General features: G+C 39.5%; 1 protein-coding gene across 25 annotated transcripts in view; it reads right to left on the bottom strand.

Moving 5' to 3' along the window:
• Positions 1 to 782: 782 nt before the first annotated feature.
• LOC129770377 (small conductance calcium-activated potassium channel protein) overlaps positions 783 to 20,707 on the bottom strand; it is a 691,836-nt gene continuing 671,911 nt past the window's right edge. For 21 of the 25 annotated variants that reach the window (XM_055773170.1, XM_055773169.1, XM_055773175.1 and 18 more), the window contains 6 exons: positions 9,531 to 9,641; positions 9,240 to 9,367; positions 2,572 to 2,641; positions 2,410 to 2,511; positions 2,165 to 2,337; positions 783 to 1,944 (listed from right to left, as the gene is read on the bottom strand). In XM_055773170.1, the coding sequence (XP_055629145.1) occupies positions 1,686 to 1,944; positions 2,165 to 2,337; positions 2,410 to 2,511; positions 2,572 to 2,641; positions 9,240 to 9,367; positions 9,531 to 9,641 (843 nt within the window). In that variant the 3' untranslated portion in view covers positions 783 to 1,685. Of the gene's footprint in view, positions 1,945 to 2,014; positions 2,338 to 2,409; positions 2,512 to 2,571; positions 2,642 to 9,239; positions 9,368 to 9,530; positions 9,642 to 20,707 lie in introns of all 25 variants that reach the window. The other 4 variants (XM_055773174.1, XM_055773173.1, XR_008742104.1 and 1 more) reach the window with 3 other exon arrangements.

The raw sequence follows: 20,707 nt of genomic DNA, 5'->3' as shown, positions 1-20,707 counted from the left end.
ACTTCTTTCGACGTTTTGTGACAATGGATGAAACGTGGATCCATTACCACGCTCCTGAGTCCAACAGGCAGTCTGCAGAGGGGCACTGAGGCATATTTCGAAGACTTGAACGTTTCGTACTACAGAAAGGGAACCGAAATGTTGGAAACTCGCTATACCAAGTATATTGCCCTCAAAGGAAACTATGTTGAGGAATAACTACCAACAGCTTTGCTCAAAAAACGATTGTTTTCATTAAAAATCCCGGGACCTTTCAGCCCATGTAATAAATTCAACATAAGTCGGTTTCGTAATACTTAACACATCGTGTACGTCAGCTTTAAGAACCTAGTCTCCAGAAAAACGAGCTTGAAGATAATTGTTATGGCCGTATTAGATTAGATACCACATCATTAGAATGGCTATAATTCGGTAATTAATGAGCTTTACGAAAAGTCCTTTCTAGGGTATATTCTTGAATGCCTAAACTTCAGAATATATAGAAAAACAAATTTTGATTTTCTTCAAATTTCTAGACTAGAATTCTGCCTTAAAACCGCAAGATATACTCAATCACCGACAGCTCAATCGGTGTCGGTGGAAATGATCCATTGGACCTTAACCCAAATGGCTGTGTCAGATTTTCCTGTCTTATTTTGAGAAAATCATATGAAGATAGTCGCAAAGAAACTGGAGCATTCTGGAACGATTGTCGATTCCAATCTATAAGAAGTACAACATGAATCCATCCGGCCATTTTTTCCTGATCGCAGTTAATATTTCTGAATGATACACACAACATGCTTAACGTGCAATTATAACTGTACGATTTGTCTTTTATTTAATCAACTGAACATTTTATGAAAGAGTACAAAATAGCAAAACAAAAACAAATGTGAATGTCCATCGCTCTATCTGCTCCTTTATATATTTTAGCTATTCTTGGTTTTGCGTAATCTCCTATGTCTTTTGTCAACTTTTTAAAAGTTTTTTTTTCATATTTTTTTTAGAAAATTGTTGTATGTTTATGCAACTCGTAAATTAGTGCATAATTAAATAAACGATAGAATTGTTTCTTCGGTATGACCGGAGAACAATACCAGTTCACGTTCGTCTGTACTAAAATAAAGGCTACAAAATGGGACTAATCCACTACAACGAGGCTTTTATCTGTGAATATTCACCCTCTCTAGTTTTATGCATTCTAATTCAGTTTCGATGACACTACAACTATGGTAGATTTTTTTCTCCTCTTCGTTTATCTATGACGAACTGTTTAAAAAATTCGGTCACCATTCCCCCTTTCTCATTTTTTGTTAACCGCAATCAGAAATCGTTAGATTAGTTTATAACGCCCAACGATTCGTTATGTAGTCTTTAAAAAAAGTGCTATTCTCCAACTACGGTCGGTTTTCTAGTTGTTTTCTGCTATTTTTATCATCATCTTCTTTATATATCATATGTTACTATTTCTACAGTAGATAGTATTAGATGCACTTTAGGTTCCCGATTGCCATATCACGGGCTTCATTCACATTTCAGCTATCTTTGCATGCAGTTTAGAACGTCATCGCTAGAAACTAGAACCGAGTTGCTCGCTCTCGCTGTTTGGTAAACTTACTGCTACTGGATGTTGGCGTAGGGACAGTTGAGTTGGAGTTCGAAAATGAGATTAGGGGGATTGAGTTTGAGCTACTGGTTTCGATTCAGCTGGTTGTCCTGGGCGTGATCGTTTGAGTGTCCCCGGTCGTAGACGACTGGTTGCAGGCGAATTGCGAGGTGGATTGGAAACCACTTGGATTGGTGATGGAATTCAACATACCCGTTGATACCGTCGACGCTGGGGCGGGAATCAATGTTTCCGGGACTAGGTGCGGCGTTCTACTGGAGATTGGCGGGAGTATAGGACTTGCGGGCCAGGGGTAGGCCGGTGTCGATGTCGACGGAACGCTCCTAAAAGAGAAACTGGTTTACGAAAGATGATGAGAACAAAACACCGAACATCGACTCGGAAGCAGGCAGTAATATGACGTACACGTGACTGTTGAGTTGATATTTTAAGTTAATTTGGGGGAATCATCTTTTTTGTTCAATCGGTTTAGTTTTGTTCGATTGTTAGATGTTATCGGTATGCGAAGGCGGCTTCTACGAGAACAGAAAATTATTGCGACATGCTTCACGATACCTGGAGTGCGGCAGCAGCATCGGCGAGCCGAGCGGAGGCGCCGGCGTAGGCAAACCGGAAGATGATCCGGTTACTGCCGCATCCGGATGAAGAAAGTTTCTTCGTTGATCCATACGCTCTTGGTGTTGGGTCAGGCAACGACTCAACACCTCAGGAAGATTTTCGATTTGTGTCTAGAATTGAAGTGGATTGGGGAACTGAAATATCCATTTGCTTGTACGATCTTTGATCTCGCTCTCAAATACCTGTATGGCTTGTAACTTATCCTCTAAGGTGGTAATTCTTTCTTCTAACCCATCCTGTCTAGATGACATATCCGAAACGATTTCGTAAACGGTGTTCTGAGTCTGTAGCATGATTGCAGAGTGAAAGAGTACTACTTTATTCAATATAAACTGAGCATTTACCTTCGCCATATCCGTTATTGTATTAGCATTATCCATTAGCTTTCGCTGATCCATTTTTACTTTCCGTAGTCTGTAAATAAGCAAAGATTAATATATTAGGTAAGTATCTTAGAAATATATAGGTAACCAAGTCTTCTTGGTATGACTTGATCAAATGATTCCACTTCATTCAAGGAATATGATTTGCTTTAAAAATACCACAATTTCACAAGAGACGAGAAACAAACGTTTATTGAGTTTTGGGTCTTTTTGTTGATCTTTTATCTTGCATAGGAAGTTTCGTAAAGAGATTTTTGACGTAGGACTACGTCTTTCATTTCTATACCGGGGTGTACATTCAAAGTTTCAAAAACGAAAGCGCTACGCCGGAGATCGAGATTTTGGGCGTTGATAGTTCCTAAACAACTGAACGAAATGGTATGATAAACACTTCATTCGAAAGATAAAATGTCTACGCGTTATATACTTGTTACTTTTTGATCTTGTTTCAATAGCCTTAAAATTGCTGTCAATACAGGTTATTGAAATCACCAATCGGTATATGAGCGAGCGCCGCTCGGAAATTCATTCAGTTATAATTAAACAGCGATTGGAGCATATTGTAGCTGTTGTGGTGAAGCTAACTTCCTTTATCATGAAAGCGCTGATGAACGGTGTCACCAAGAGCCTGTTTGTGCACCTTAGGCCAGAACAGAATCCATCAGGAGGAGAGTGATGCCACTGAAAAGGTGACCAAGACCGGCGACCATTGAAAATTGGTTCCGCTTGAAGCATCGGAGCAGCCGCCACACACACATATACACGCGTGCAATTCTTTTCGTTTTGTGATTATCGAGCAATCGAGAAGAATCCGGAAAGATGTCATCGTTGCTGTAAAATAATCTGCCAGACCCCCTTGGATTTGAATATTACATTCAAGCGAAAGAGTTTATCTTAATGTTTTGTATTCATATAATATTGCGATCAAATGCATTTCGTTTTGTGATTTTTCAATCGAGTGCAATTTAAGCTTTCCTGAAGATTATTATTCCCAATCAGTAGAATATTTTCGTATCCAATATTGGATGCATAAAATCTGGTGCCTCCAGCGTAACGCTCTCGTTTTCGAGGTCCCCTAAATATTCATTTATTCATTCATTCATATAAATCCATTATTCAATTTCAAACAAATGATCACTAAATCAACGATGGTCCTACGTCAACCTTGCGGTTATACCACAGATATAACCCACTTCCTGTTTTTTCCATAGGTTCATTATGAGAATCAGTGATGGATAACGACTTGCAATGGTTTGGTTCACTAAAACTGATAGACAGTGATGCAAACTCGAAATCGTACCCTTTTTCCCTTATTTTGAAAGTCGAAAACAAGCTTTCAGAACATTCTATACAGATAAAATCATAGTGTCATATAAGAGTGAAAAGGTTTTTAGAAAAATGATTTTTAATTTTTTCTAAGAGTGGCGAATGTATGTGCGAATGCATGAAAATTGACTCAAACTCATATTCGTACGGTGGTTGAAATTTCAACTCGATTTCGAAGGTACTCATCAATTTCAGAATTCCAGTATTGTAGTTTTTTTTTCTCTAGTAATTGAAGAATTTATGATGTGGTTATCAGGAATAAATGGTAGCAAAAAACGGAGCCAACTTACTAACTTTACATCTGTTAACGAAACGCAGGTGTTAGTTTTGCTTCCTGACGTATGTATGGAAAACATGAGGCAGTGAAATTGGACAGCGTTGTTGAATATAGGAAAGTTTGAATTTATTGCACGGCTTAAACGAGGTTCTTTTGAAAAGTCCGGGCATAGTCAGTACATAGTCACAGTACAGACAGTACTCGCGCGTATCGATGTTATGTTTAGCTAGTAACATCGCATGAAAGAACTGTTACCGTTGAAATATGGAACAATTAGGCGTCACCGTGGTGGATTTTGTTTTTTTGTATAAAATCTGTTTTTGGACTGGTGTTTATTATTATTGTAGTTAGAATAAAATTGAAATTGAAATTGTATTACTAACTCCACTATGGTAAGCCCACTGTGTCACAAGGACGGCGTAATGCCTGAGCAAGATTATAATTCCCGCCAAACTGGGAGGAGGGAGAAAACGGGAAGGGGAGAGAAAGGAGGTTTGGAGGAAAGCAAAAAAGGATGAGCTCGACCATAAATACCAGAGATAGAGAGCGAAATAGACGGAAAAGTTTGAGAAAAATTAGAAGCAAGTGAATAGTGGTGTGGTAAAAAAGGAGTACAACAGGAAGACATCCGCTGATAGTCTTGTACTCTAGGAACGTTCCGGTACACACTCCGCTGCTCTCAGGTGTGACCCCGGAATTTAATCTCTGGCCACACTTGTTCTGGACCTTCTGCTAATGGCCTAGAAAGTGTGGAAACCACATCGTCAGGATATCCAACCCAAATACCGCCATTGTGGAGTTTGGCTGAATCACGGAATTTTCCAACACGAGACACCTGGACCTAGGGAAGAACGGCCTGGACAGGTACTGGACGAACCGAGACCAACATTTCGCCTGCCACCAACGAGAACGTTATAAAGTACGCCACTCCTTCCTCCCCCTCCCAACGACCGACGACGAAGGAGCACATTGCGCTTACTAACCAGATAAATTAATAAAAAATATATCTTCATTAAATTCCATTTATTATTCATCTCATCAGTCCTTTCTACTTCGGTGGTGTTTAATCGGTTCTTTCGAAATTCGTGCGTCTTTGTGTGAGTCCTCCCGAGATCGGAAGCCGACCCTGAGAAAAGAACAGATGAGCTAGCTGGGCAAAATAGCGAGCAAAAGGTTACTTTCAGAACACATACCAAGTTTCCGCATACATTCCATCTCGCCAGTATCCGTTACCCGTCGAGACGTGTACCGATTAGGAATTGCCCTCCAACTTAACGCGCCATCCGTCACAGCCACCCTCGCGGGAATTCTCATCTGTCGAGACGTGTACCGAATTGCCAGTGCCCTCCAACATGACGCGCACTCCGTCACAGCAACTCTCGAGGGGTACTATCCGTTGCAACAGCCCTCGTAGTTGTTCCTCTTCTATGATCAGGCGTTATCACCAAGTTGGACGGCCCTCCACTTCCGCTGTGGCTCGGACATAATGTGTACGATTGCACTCTTCACCACGTTTCAGGTGCCCTCGTCACGACACATTTCCTCCACGATGTTCCCAGCATGAAGAGCAGGCAGCCCCTCGCGTCTTGCGGTGAATCCGGGACATACGAAGATGACGTGTTCCGGTGTTTCCACCACATCTCCACATTCCGGATAGAGTGGCGACCTTGCGTGCCCGACCGGTGTAAATATTGCCTGAAACAGCCATATCCGGACAGGAACTGCGTCAAGTAGAAGTTCACCTCTTCGTGCTTCCTGTTCAACCAGGTCGATAGTACCGGTATGAGCTCATACGTCCACCTGCCGTTCTCCGCCGTGTCCAATTCCTGCTTCCACTTCAATAATGACTCTGCTCTCGCTGTTTTCCGGATACCACTGGTTTCTTTTCGTATATACCACGCGCTCACAACTCGCATCGCCATGAGCCGAAACGTACAGTTCAGTTTCCTGCGATTCCGATGGTTTTCAAGAGCCGCAGACCAGGCTGGCGCTCCGTACCGGAGTATTGACAAGGATACAGTAGCCAGAAGACGCCTTTTGCTACTGCAGGATCCAGCGTTGTTCCGCATTATCCTCGCTATCGCACTGATGGACTTTTCTGCTTTCCCGCAGGCGTAGTCGACGTGGTTGTTGACATTCAGCCGTTCGTCGATCATACTTCCCAAGTACTTCAACATACGCTTCGAAGTTATCACGCGTTCACCGACTGTGATTTCCGCCCGCTGCACGGCTTTGCAGTTACTCGCCAACAGCACTTCTATTTTGTTATGAGCAATCCGCAGTTTCGCTGCTTGCATTCAGTTATCTACTGTGACGATGGACTCGGTTGTTAGCATCTTCACCTCTTTGAGTGTTTCTCTTGTCGCTGTTAGTGCGATGTCGTCCGCAAAACCCACGATCTCCACGTCTTTGGGAAGCCTCGATGTCAGCACTCCGTTGTACATAACGTTCCAGAGTGTTGGACCCAGGATAGAGCCTTGTGGTACCCCAGCCGTTATCTTCATCGGTACCTGCCCTCTGCTATTAAACGCATTCTCACGTCGATCGTTATTACTGAGCAGTGTCGGTCACCCTTCTGCTTTTGTTTGGACGACTTCTAAGCTTTTTCGATCATCGTCCGGATGGCCTCAAAAGTGGACCTGCCTTTCCGGGTAGCCGAACTGCATTTTTGACAGACCATGATCACTCTCCGTACATTTCGTCATCCTGTTGAGGATAATCCTCTCCAAGAGTTTTATGAGCGTATCCAGCAGGCATATAGGCCTATATGATGTTGGTGCTTCCTGGGGCTTTCCTGGTTTAGGCAGCAACACTAACTTTTGTATCTTCCATTGATTAGGAAAGGAACCATCATCCAGATATTTCTGTAGCACTGTCCTGAAAATGTCTGGGATCTTCTGTATTGTCATTTTCAAGGCCACATTGGGGATTCCGTCGGGGCCGGGCATTTTCTTCGCCTGCAACCAGTTCTTCGTTGGAGTATCGTGAACGTTCAGCAGCATTCTCTTCGTATGGCGTGGGTGCTCAAGTCGTTGGATCGTGCATCGGGAATAATACCTCCACAATGACCTTCAGCTTCAGCTACTATTCGACGGGCGTCACTGGACCTCTGTTTCTTGCCATCACGACACGATAAGCATCGACCCATGGGTTGGCGTTTTTTTGTGTGTGTTCACTTAAAAAACTCGAACACCTCTTATTTTGGAAGTAAGTGCGTGTTCGCGATGACAGTGGAACATTGTCGACACCTGGTGGCGACTTTCAATTAGGGGCCATAATTGTCGACACCTGGTGGCGACTTTCAATTAGGGGCCATAATTTGGTTCTAAAAACCCGTTAATGTAGGCTCTATCAGATTAGAAGACACGGGGGTCTGGGGAATAAGGAGGATGCTCGAACACAGTCCATTTGAATTTTTTCAATTGCTCTTGGGTTACGCGAGCAGAATGGGGCCGCACACTCCTTTCGTCAATAAACCTGGCCTTTTGTTCTTAATCGCGGTTCTTAATCGGTCCAAAACAATAGTACGGTGATGCAACAGGCGTTCGGCGATATGATAATATGAGCGCCCTGAGTTTTGAACTCACGATCTATCGCTTACTAAGCGAACGCGCAACCAATGTGGCTACGGAGACTCCCATTGAATGGAAATGATATGAATTATGTCGTCTATATTTTAAATATCTTCAAATCTTCTGTCGAACTCATTTCGTAACAAAAAAAAAATATTTATGACGATCGTATTCATGTGTTATAATCTGCTGATTTAGTCGCAAAATTTTCGGATTGCTTTAAATCTCGTCTCGTCTCGTATTCCTGATTAGTTCTCGAGATATGCAGAAATTTATGCTTCATTTGTATGTCAGTTTCCCCTTAGAGAGGGGGAGGAGTGACGAACCACCATAGAAACGTTTATCGATGCCTAAAACCTCTGTATGCCAAGTTTGGTTCCATTTTCTTGAGAAATGCAGAAACTCGTGTTTCATTTGTATGGCAGTCCCCCTTAGAGCGGGGGGAGAAGTGTCTGTTCACAATAAAAACATTTCATGTCCCCTGAAACCTTCACATACCAAATTAGGCTTCATTTGCTTGATAAGTTTTTTAGTTATGCAGAAATTTGTGTTTCATTCGTATGGTAGCAACCGACCCCATACCCTCCCCCCCCTTAGAGAGGGAATAGTTTTTCTCCGTTCAATCTTTGTTTTACTGTTAAAAGATAGATGATCAAATAATAATATAATGGATAGTAAAAATATTCTTTGTTCTATTTTTACGGAACTCGGAAAAACGTCCGAAATTCGTGTCTCTACACTAGAATACCCCCTCAAGCAATAATAATGGAGGGGCTGAAGATGGCAAAGTTCCTCTAGGATCGTTAGTGCCATTGGAGATGTTTTCATGCTGAAATATTTTGTTTCGAGTTTGCACCTCACTGTCGTATCTTATTTTGTTATCCACAAAGAATCGCGGAGAATCGGGACTCTACTGTATTGTGAAATTCGAAGATGATTTAGTAAATTTTACCGGAATATCTCGTTGAATCGGAGGCAACACTAGAGGCGAATGAACTGCAAAGCTTAATACCTCTCAAAAACAAAAAATCTTCCAAAGATTCCAAACAGATTCCAAGAACGTGACCAATAAAAAACCGTTGATTTATTTTTACATTTTCGTTACATCGTTCCATATTTTACATTTTCGTTACATCGTTCATATGAGGGGTTATTCAATGCACATGTTCACCTCTATATTGGCCATTTTTTAAAAATATTTATTTAAGCTTCAAAGAATTACTTTTCTCTCCTAGTTTTTGTCGATAAAAAACTAAATATACAGAATGGGTACAATTTTAACCAGAATCAATCAAGGGCTACATTATTCAATACTTGAAAAGTTTGGAAGAGTAACATTCTGTTGCGAGTTCAAGTTCAATAAATGACAATTCTGAAAATCCTTATTCTGGTACTTATTTTCCGAAAGCATAACTCTGGACCATTCGTAAATAACTGAGTGGATCGGTACTTACGCGTAGATTGCCAGCAGGAACTTTCGCTGATGTGTTCGAACTCGTCCGGGATTGACACGTTTCACAAGTCGAGTGTGCTTGTATATCAACCACGTTTCTCGAAGTACATTAGCTGCTGCATTTTTCAGCTGAAAATGTGTAAGCAGACAAAAAAAACACATAAATAATTGCACAATAATTGTTCGATTGAAGAAACATGAGTGATTATCATGAAAAAGGTAATCGATTATCGAGGACGAACAACGAACGTTTCTAGAAGTAATACATCGTTCAGAATATCAATTAACTTACCCTTTTCGTGAGCTGGGTATCCATCATGAAATTGTGTACATGTTTTTCCGCTCGGGTCAACTCTAGCTTTCTCGATACCACTGCAACCAGTAGTGCCGTACAGCCAGCGCCCTGTTTTCGTTCCGCAGTTATTTTAGGCAGGAAGGAAGTCCAGCGATTGTGCCCGGTCAGGTTTACCGATGCACCCACATAGTTGTTATTGTTTCAATTCACAATGAAAGCATTGTGGTTATTGTCGTTTCCAATGATGGCAAACAATCCGTAGGAGAGCGTGTGGCATACAGATGAGGTGTTTTTGGATGAAAACAAAAGAAAAATAAACATAGTATGAATAGTCAATGCTTCGCACATTTATTTTTTTTTCTCCGCATTTTAGGTTTAAATATTTTGGTATAGGAGTGTATTTCTGTATATTGCATAAAACAAGCGCTTGCAGTTGCTGGTCTATGGCGCTATGTACTCAGAGCTTGATATTTCCTTGCAGCTAGTGTGAATCGCAGTTATGTTTTATTGTGCTTGTTGATGTGTGTTGTAGTTGCAGAGCTAAGAGTGAGTAAAAAGATGTTGTGGAAGCAGAGAATTTATCGTAACTGTTCAATTATGCAATCGTGATAGCACTTTGGTGAATGCTTTTCCAACAGTTCTATACAAATGGAGCAGGATTTGAAAGCGCAATTCTTCACCGGAGGAACGGTTCATGCATCAATCAACATATTAGTTGAGGGGTTGAGGGGCTGCCCACAGCGATAATAATTCTAACAGATATCTAGAGTTTAATTTGCATTTGATTTTTATCATTGATGAATTCCCTGTACCACAGAACTCGTTCAGAATACTGCAATAAAGGAACTTGGAGGCATGAAAACTGTGAAATGTAATTGATGTACACCCATACCTCGCTTTACAGCTTAGATACGTTCCATGAAACTTGGCCGCAAAGCGAAAAGCCGTATAAAATTATTCTAATACAAATCCATACAAATTCAATCGGATCGGTTCCAAATTTGTTTAATATGTAATATGGTTTATCATTCAAAATGCATTTTGTCTTTCTATTTCATTTAAATCAAAAATACATACATAACAAGTACATAAATTTGTCCATAAAATAATAACAGACTTTAAAATCCAACAATAATCTGTAAACAAAAATGAAATGATACAAAAAATTGTTTGCTAGTGAAATAGCCATCTCGAATTTTCAAACGGGATTTTCCTAAAAATGTTGATTCTCACGTAAACTACCATATGCAAAATATCAGCTCAATCGCAAACTCAAACTCAAACTTCGACGGCTGTGCGACACTGGTAAATGAAGTTCGATTGACATCGAATAAAATAATTTTTTTGGCCGTTATAGCGGAACATTTTAGGCCGTAAAACGAAAACGTGCCACAATTGACGAGGGCCGTTGTAGCGAAATGCTGTAAAAAGAGCGGCCGTATCGCGAGGTTTGGGTGTAGTAGACAATGCGTTTTTTTGTTTTGTGTTTCTATCATGATCAATCATGTATAAAATATTTTTCTTATTATCTGTTCGTGATGATATATCCTAAACCGCTAAATCGTACCCAATATTGTTACATTGTTACCAAAACAATTATTTGGCTACCGACCAATCTTGAAATGTATCATTTGCTTTTGCAAATTTGTGAACAAAACTACTAACAAGAATATAATTTGTTTTTAGTTTAGTTTCAGTTATAATTTGGCCGCATAAAGTAGGACATTTCTCTGTATAGAAATATCGTACAAAAAAGGGAAGGATGTCATTTTGTAAGTTTTTTGAATCAGCTTTAAAGGAAAAATACATGAAAATTATTCGTCAGCTGTTCGGGTGAGCTTTATGTATTATGCATTTTATGTTTTATTTTTTGACGTAGAACTACGTCTTTCAGGAAGGGTGCCAAATCAGAAAATAGGTAACGTTTTTATGAAATCAAGTTAGTAACTATTGACGTAGGACTACGTCTTTCATTTCTGTACCGGGGTGTAAGTTCAAAGTCTAGAAAACGAGAGAGTGCCGCTGGAGTGCAAGGTTTTGCACGTTAATACCTCTTTACCGGCTGAATGGAGCGGTATAAAAATCACTTCATCCGAAAGATAAAATGTCAACGAGTTATATGATTGTCACTTATTGGTCCAAAAAATCGTTTCAATAGCTTAAAAATTGCTTTGAAAGCAAGCTATTGAAATCATCATTGCTCGTTGATGATGATTGGTGATCGCAATGTGTTCCCGAACACGGACGCAAAATCTAGGCACCTGGAGAAACCGTCAAAGTGAATACATGCAAGCTGCGACTTCTTTTGTTCGCTTGCATTACTGTTTGGGAAATCATAGCGGACACATGCAAGGCGTGAGTACTTTATCTCGCATCAGTTTCTGTTCTGCTTTCGCATGGAACAGTCGTGAAAAATTGTTTGCGTGTGAATGCGTCCAAGCGAAGGAATATTCGTGTTTACGCATTCGACTTGGTGTTCCCGTTAAGCAATCCAATTGACGAATTTATGCAAAGCTGAATCAGCTCATGCGACATCTACATTAGAGTTCAGAACCACAAAAGTGATGATGTTTGTTTATTCTGCGCACTGAAAAGCAAGATTCGGTCGTGATTATTAATTTTATTTCTATTTAGATTCATTTCAACCATTAAATGTCTTCAGTGTATGGTAAGAAAGTTAGGGCTTTGTATATTTCCGATGATTTCAACACGCGATTGGACCAAAATCTTTGATAATCTTCGAGAATTACGATAATGCATACAGGTTATGAATACTGTGGATAATGGTGATGAAATCATAATCGTGTTAAGTTGGATTATATCATTGATAATGTAAGGGCCGATACAAGAAGGATTTGCAGTATTTTTAGCGCAACACAAGCTACTCATCATTTATCTAGTTGAAAAAAAAATTTTACAACACTTATACCAAGCAATTCTTCAAAATACACATCCCACATTGTAAAATGGCGATTTTATAACCTTTTTGCGTAGGAAGAATACGTGAAACCGGGAAATTTGAAGATAAATTCTGATTTTTCTAAAAAATTTGAACGACCAAAAAACAAAACATCATCATTTTACTCGCAGCGCCATCTGGTTGTAAATCTAACGTAAATTCGTCAATAGCATCAGTTTCTGTTCTGATTTCGCATGGAACAATTATGAAAAATTGCCACATAACGATAAAAACGAAATGAATTTTATGCAAGGTTATATAGACTTTATTTCGTTTTCACCGTGAAGTGGTGCCTTCAGTGTCTATTCTGCGCATGGATTGATCATGAAAAATCTCGTGTTATTCTCACGAAAACAAAAATGAATCATGTATCAAATATCTTCAGTTGTTTTCACAAGGCCACTCAAATTCCATCGGTTCGTTTCGGGACCACCAACAAATTCGAAAGAGTTGAATTTTATGTTAATAACAATTCCATACTTATACTCATAAAACCACACACTAACAAGAAAAACTTTCAGCAATCTTTATAAATATTCATTCATTCATTCATTTAGAATTGATTCAGATGTAATTTCAAATAAATGATTACCGAGCTAACGGTAGTCCTACGTCTACCTTGCGGTTGTATCACATATTTAACCCACTTCTTGTTTTTTCCCATACATTTGTTCTGCTGATTTGTGTGCTAACCCTACCTACTACTTTCGAATGCTTATAACTCGAACATTTTTTAACAGATCGGAAAGATGTTTGCATCAATTGATAGGAAATATTTCTACGCATCTATCACAATTAATAAAATGTTATTTTTCATGAGATGAACAATTGAATAACTGTAAAATGTCAAGCGTTATCTAAGCGCCCTAACCGCAATGTTTTGATTGGCCCGATTTACGGTTTCCCCAACACAGACTTCAAAATCGATGTACCTGTGGAAATCCGCTTTGCAAATATACACGCAAGTCGGGGGTATTTTTGCTCCCACCGAGCTGTGTTTCCCTAACACGGACTTCAAAATCAATATGCCTGGGGGAATCCGTTTTGCAAATACATGCAAGTCGGGGGTATTTTTTTGGTGTTGAGTTCTTTTATACTCGCTGGTCGTTGTGCCGACCGGAATGTTTTCCTAAAACGTAGTATTTAACTGAGAAGCCTGGAAAATCGTTATTTCAGATACTAGAGGTGAAAACTTTCGCGGTTCGAGAACTACATAAACATGAGATGTGCAATAATTTCTGAGGGAAATGTAAAATACAATGATCGTTTGACAATTCTTCCGTTCACATATTTTGGTAGTTCTAGGCATCATATAAAACGTAAAAGGACGTTCATCAAATTTATTTGTAACGAAGAACATAATCTATTACAATAATTTAGATGCATTCTAAAATAATGCATAAAGTGGTAAACAAGTGGATTGCATAATATAATTGCGTAGTTATACGTCGAAAATATGCGGTCGTGTGCTAGATACAACCACTTACAATTCTTTTCATATGGTTTTTCTTAAAGTTCATTTAAAAAAACTACAAAATGACATCCTTTCTCTTTTCGAACGTTATTTGTATGCTGACAAATGCCCTACTTTATGCGACTAAATTATAAACGAAACAGGCTTTAGAGAAACATATCCTTTGAGGATTCCCGGAATAAAGCGCAGGAGAAAACGACTGCAACAGAAACCACCACTCATAAAAAGTGTAGTAGGCTATAAATATTGTGGCGCGGTATTGTATTTCAAAACAAGAATTAACCGGGCAAACGTATCGCCCCGGGCAGACGTATGCCGTCCGACGCTCGCTAGAGCTCGGTCGGACATTGCTAAAGGATCGTATCCTATGTTTCAAACTAACCGCGCAATCAGTGGATCCCAGGTTTGCGTGCGAGACACCGCCGCTTCCGACGGCGGGTCGGCGGTGTACTCGGATCACGTCATCTTGGCGGCTTGGGCCGCCTCGATTCCTTATCCTCGCCTTTGATTGGGACGCATTTTCGTCAAAGTCAACCGCAGATTTCCCAAAATGAACGCGAGGCGAGAAACTCGACACTCTACGGGATTCTTACATCGATGTTTGAAAATTTACAAAAAAAACATCATTAATAAATTGTGGAAGGATCAATATAAATTTGTCATTTTTCGTTTGAGAATACATTAAAAAAAACTTGAACACACATTTTGTAAGTGGTGCGTGTAGAATAATTCCTCTATTTTGATTTTGAAGATTCGGTTCGGTTTTCAAAATGACGTCTGAGAAATTGCCAATATGGAACTAGTAGAACATTAACAACGTATCACTCGCAAATGTGGGTTCAAGTATAACACAAACTTTATACAATTCAATATTAGAAAATACAGTGGGTTATAAATAGAAATCGAGAAATGCAGCAATAATCGGCCAGCTTGAATATTACATCGTTCCATAGGCTGAACGACAAATTTGCAGTTGTTGCATCTAGAATGTCTTGTTTCCACTCACAGTGATTCAGAGAACGAATTTAGGTGGAAATTTGCATCTAGAGTGCGACAGTTATTCTCTAGACAAATACTGTTGCCAACAAAGTTGTTATTTATGATGGAGCACTCATTTTTATGTTGTCAATAATAGGGCTAAAATTTTAGGTGAAATAAAAAATCTAGCTCTCTTATTTTTATAGATAGAAACATAGATAAACATAGTTCGACAATGTTGTAGCCCTAGTTATTTGAATCAACTTTGTACAACAAAGTTTTTTTTTCTATCATTTAGTAAAACTCATTTAGTTTCTTTTTTGTTGCATTAGGGTGACCATGAAAATAAAACCTATTCTTTCTCTCACTTTTATATTTTAAATTCTGTATTAAAAAAGTGTTCGGGCGACTTTTAGAGCTTATCAAGACGAACATTTTGGAATGCAGAACCTTTCAATATATGTGCACCCGTGGCCGAGTGGTTAGCGTCTCACATTATCATGCCGGGTGTTCGGGTTCGATTCCCATTCTGGCCGGGGGATTTTTCGTCGAAGAAATATCCTTCGACTTGAACTGTGTCACGCGTATTCAAGAGCTTGCTCCTCGGAATACATTCCATGCGTGTTATTTGGCTAAAGAAATCTCAACTTAGTATTAGCAAATGACGCTAGTTAATGAATACGTTAAGACGGCAAAACAGGGAACGTTAACGCCATTCAAGAAGAAGAAAACCTTTCAATATTTTAAAACAACTCGAAGTTATTGATGTTTTCCCCAAAAACTCATGATTTTAAAATTAGTTTACTTAAATACAAAAAACAATCTTTGAAACTTCCACCTTACGTGAATGTGTTCTTTAAAATGCATCCAATAAACTTTCTTTCACATTTACCCCAGATAAAACGACAAACAAATGAAAAGGGTATATTTTTGAAAACAAAAACCCTTTTGATTATGATCAAGATTTTGACATGTTTTGTATGTTTGTTTTGATAAGCTCTAATTCCGAAGACAGTAGATACGTAGAATTTGAAATATAAAAGTTAGCAAAAAAAACTTTATTTTTCATGGTGTAACTTAGAAAAAAAGCGCTTAATCAATTTTATTAAATGATACAAAGTTTTTACAAAGCCATTAAAATAACTGGGACTGAAACATCTAGAACATCTTCTATCTATACAATCATTCCATGTCAAACCGATATAGTGGTTTTCAGATTTTCGTGAAAAGTGGTAATTTTGTTCTTCATCGCAAAACATTAGACCCGTATTTTTTATTTTTTTTTATTAGAATGCCTATTTTCATTTCAATGGGGGTCCGAGAAATCATTTTTTTCCATGTTTTCCCAAAAAAGACTTTTTGCAAAAATTCATAACTTTTGAACCACTGATCCGATTTAGATGATCGATATATCGAATTGAAACCAATGAGCTAGTCTTTTACTTGCAAAAATGGACTTCATTATCGCAAAAATCGTAAAAATCGTAAAAAGAAAAAATGATTTTTCGGGCCACCGGTTATTTTTGAAAAGTCATATATCAAAAACAAAAAAAAAAATTAACTTTCAAGAAGAAATATTAAAAAATATAGCGTCCTCTAGTCCAAAGCCATTAAAACAATAAAAACTCTTACAATCAATAATAACGTAAATAAAATCCATGTTTTTGCAAGTTCAATATTTTTTTAAATAAAAGGATTCAATGTCGACCATCTAAATCGGTTCAGTGGTTCAGAAGCTGTGGAAAAAATTGCCCTAAAATGGATATGGACACCCTAATTAAAAAAAGTACGTGTTTTGCGATGAAGAACAAAATTACCACTTGTGACGAAAATCTGAGAACCACTATATTGGTTTGGCGTTCCGCGTCCGGGTCAACTGAGAAAGTTTGAAGACGAAGAATTAGAGACCTTACTTGATCAAGATTCGAGTCAAACGCAAACAGATTTTTTTTATTCCATATTATAGAATACTTTCAACTCTTTTGGGAGGTCCGTCACTTGGACCACGGCTTTACCAGTCCGAATGAAGAATGTCGAGAGTGAAAATTGAACTCGTGATCTTTAGAGTGGGAGGTACGGATGTTAACTACTACGCCAGATCGCTTCCCCGCAAACACAGGTTGTAGAATCATCGGGAATCACACTACAAGCTAATCGGCTCAAAGCCACATATTTGCCCATTTGACGCTTCAAGGCACGAAATGGCATGGTTTCTGCCGAAAATGAAATGCTTTCTGACAACGCTAGTTTGGGTATACTATCGATCAAATGCGCGATGAATTCGCGGCAGGTGTACAATAAGATTGCGGCGTCCACTAAGCTTTGTGGCCATCTCTTGCTTCACTCATGGAAAAATATTTAGTGCGGAGCTAGGTTTTCGGTGCTTGTCAATAGTCAATAGATGGTTCCAGCATTAAGTGCTGGTCGACTTCTACACCCAAACTAGCGTTTTTTTTTTTTTTTTTTTTTTGACGTAGGACTACGTCTAACCGGAAGATATAGGGGGTGAAATGGAAATCCAGGCACTGAACAAGTAGGAAAAAATGCAAGATTTGGAACGCTTATAACTCGAGCATTTCTCAATAGATCGCAAAGGTTTTTGCATCAATTGATAGGAAATATATCTACGCATCTATCATAACGAATAACATTTCATTTTTCTTGAGATAAATAATTGAATAATTGTGAAATATCAAGCATTGTCAAAATGCACTATGTGCCCATTTTTGATTGGTCCATTTTGTGCTCCTCAAATCGTACCGACCAAAACGGGCAATCAGAACAGCAGCGAAATAGAATGAAGCACGATTGGAAAGGAAAAAGAAAAAAATGAACGAAACATTGGTCGCAGTCTCACACATGCGTAATTCTCGAGCCAGCCAGTCAGCTTAAAAATCCCCGCTCCGCTGCCGTAACGATCATTCTCATTCAAACCGTACACCACATCGGTTCGCATCACAACGCATCGACAAACCAACCCAAGCAGCCATGTCTGGACATGGTAAAGGAGGAAAAGTGAAGGGAAAGGCAAAATCCCGCTCGAACCGTGTTGATCTGGAGTTCCCCGCAAGGGTAGCTAGGCCGAGCGCGTTAGTACCAGTGCAAAATAAAACAATATATTTAAAATATATATTTAACAAAAGCTGTCCCCTTTGTATTGTCCTACGTCACTCCGGTTATGTCCCCGACATTACCCACCCGTCTTTTTTATTTTTATTTACTTTGTTTGCGGAGGCTACAAATCTTACAATATATTCGTCTCCGAAACACGGAAACAGTTTAAGGTACAGTAATGTGCTCAATAGTGAAATATATGATAGTGAATGAGCTGATGACCACCTATGCATCCCCTATCACAGCCATCATTTTGATTGTACGATATGTGCATACGCCGAAAAACGCCCGGCGTTGAACATTTAATAAGTACAAAGCCTTCGGAAAAAAATCAAGAATCAACTATAAGACAGTGAGAAAAAATTGAGAAAGTTTGTAAAAAAAACGCAAAAACAAAACACCAAAGGTTCTTTTCAGAATCCCCAACATGTATTGACGTAGGAGAGGTAAATAAAACAATATATTTAAAATATGTATTTAGCAAAAGCTGTCCCCTTTGTATAGTCCTACGTCACTCCGGTTATGTCCCCGACATTACCCACCCGTCTTTTTAATTCGTTTATTTTTACAGGCTCAGTTACTTAAGTTTAAGGAGCCGAATTCTTAAATATAATTTTAAAACTATATATATATAAACAATTTTCTTACATCTATGGTTAGTAAGGTGGAAAACCGATTACTCGCGGTGTACTCGAGTTTAGGAGGGTGACATATTTTTAGGAGAAGGATGGGATATAAGGAAATTGTAACAATGTTGATGAACACTCCATTTATAAATCTATTCGTATATCTATAGTGTATTTACATTTCAACTTATTCTACTATTTATAGCAAGGGGACGAATTACCCGCAAAGGAAGGAAAGGAGGGTATAAGGATGTAGGGGCAATCACACACGAAGATCTATAGCTTTAAGGAAAACATATATATGGGACATGTAATCAAGGTCTAACCGAGCCAACACATCTCTCACCGGCACATTGGGCTGTCTTCCTCGGGCCCGAAGGGAGTTTTTTAAATTCGATCTGGCGACCAGATACACCTCGCACGACCAAACAATGTGCTCGATGTCGTGATAACCTTGGCCACAAACGCAGAGATTGCTGCTGGCAAGATTGAAACGGAAGAGTAGTGCATCTAACGAACAGTGATTGGACATGAGTCGGGAGAAGGTGCGAATAAAGTCCCGACTCAAGTCTAGACTTTTGAACCACGGTTTGAGGCTAACCTTAGGGATAATCGAGTGAAACCACCGGCCCAATTCATCTTCATTCCACTTGCGTTGCCAGTTAGCGATGGTATTTTTGCGGACTAAAGAATAAAATTCATTGAAGGCGATTTGACGCTGATAAATATCGCCTTCAATTGCACCTACCTTTGCTAATGAGTCAGCCCTCTCATTACCCGGAATGGAGCAATGTGAAGGGACCCAGATAAAGGTAATGACATAACAGCGTCTGGATAAAGCACTCAAAATTTCTCGTATTCTCTCAAGGAAGTACGGCGAGTGCTTTTCCGGCCTCACTGAACGGATAGCTTCGACAGAGCTAAGACTATCCGTTACAATGTAATAGTGTTCAACAGGTCGTGAGGCGACGCTGTCCAGCGCCCAATGAATTGCTGCCAATTCAGCAATATACACTGAGCAAGGATTCTGAAGACTGTGTGAGGTGCTAAAAAATTCGTTGAACACTCCAAATCCTGTGGACTCGTTTATAGTGGACCCATCAGTAAAGTACATATTATCGCAATTGATACCCCCATACTTTTCATCGAAGATCGTTGGAGCGATCCTCGATCGTTGGTAATCTGAATATCCATGGATATCTTGCTTCATGGACAGATCAAAATGCACAGAGGAATTGATGTAGTCAGGGAAACAAACACGGTTGGGAATATACGAAGAAGGATCAACCTGCATGGAGATGAATTCATGATATGAACTCATGAACCCGGAGTGAAAATTTAGCTCGATCAGCTGCTCAAAATTTCCGATCACCAATGGGTTCATGACCTTACATCGGATGAAGAACCGAAGAGATAATAAATTGAAGCGATCTTTTAGTGGGAGTAGGCCTGCCAAAACCTCGAGACTCATGGTATGCGTTGAGGGCATACATCCCAACGCGATACGGAGACAAAGATACTGAATTCGCTCGAGTTTAATGAGGTGTGTTTTGGCAGCTGATTGAAAACAGAAACTGCCATACTCCATCACTGAGAGAATAGTTGTTCGATACAACATTATAAGATCTTCTGGGTGGGCTCCCCACCAGGTGCCGGTAATTGTACGGAGAAAGTTTATTCTTTGTTGGCATTTTTTACTCAGATACCTAATATGGGCCCCCCAAGTACATTTGGAGTCGAACCAGACCCCAAGATACTTGAATGACATAGCATGAGTGATCGGTTTACCCAAAAGTTGAAGCTTTGGTTTTGCTGGTCTATGCTTCCTAGAAAAAACCACCATCTCTGTTTTCTCCGTGGAGAATTCGATCCCTAGCCCAATGGCCCAGGTTGAAAAATTGTTCAAAGTATCTTGTAAGGGTCCTTGCAGGTCGGATTCGTTTGGTCCTACGACAGACACCACACCATCATCTGCAAGTTGTCTTAGGCTGCAATTTTGTGTAAGGCAATTGTCGATGTCGCT

This window comes from Toxorhynchites rutilus, chromosome 2 (assembly GCF_029784135.1).
Source record: "Toxorhynchites rutilus septentrionalis strain SRP chromosome 2, ASM2978413v1, whole genome shotgun sequence".
NCBI classification, from domain to species: domain Eukaryota; kingdom Metazoa; phylum Arthropoda; class Insecta; order Diptera; family Culicidae; genus Toxorhynchites; species Toxorhynchites rutilus.
The sequence above is the reverse complement of the archived record's forward strand: the minus strand, read 5'-3'. Positions and strand labels throughout refer to the sequence as shown.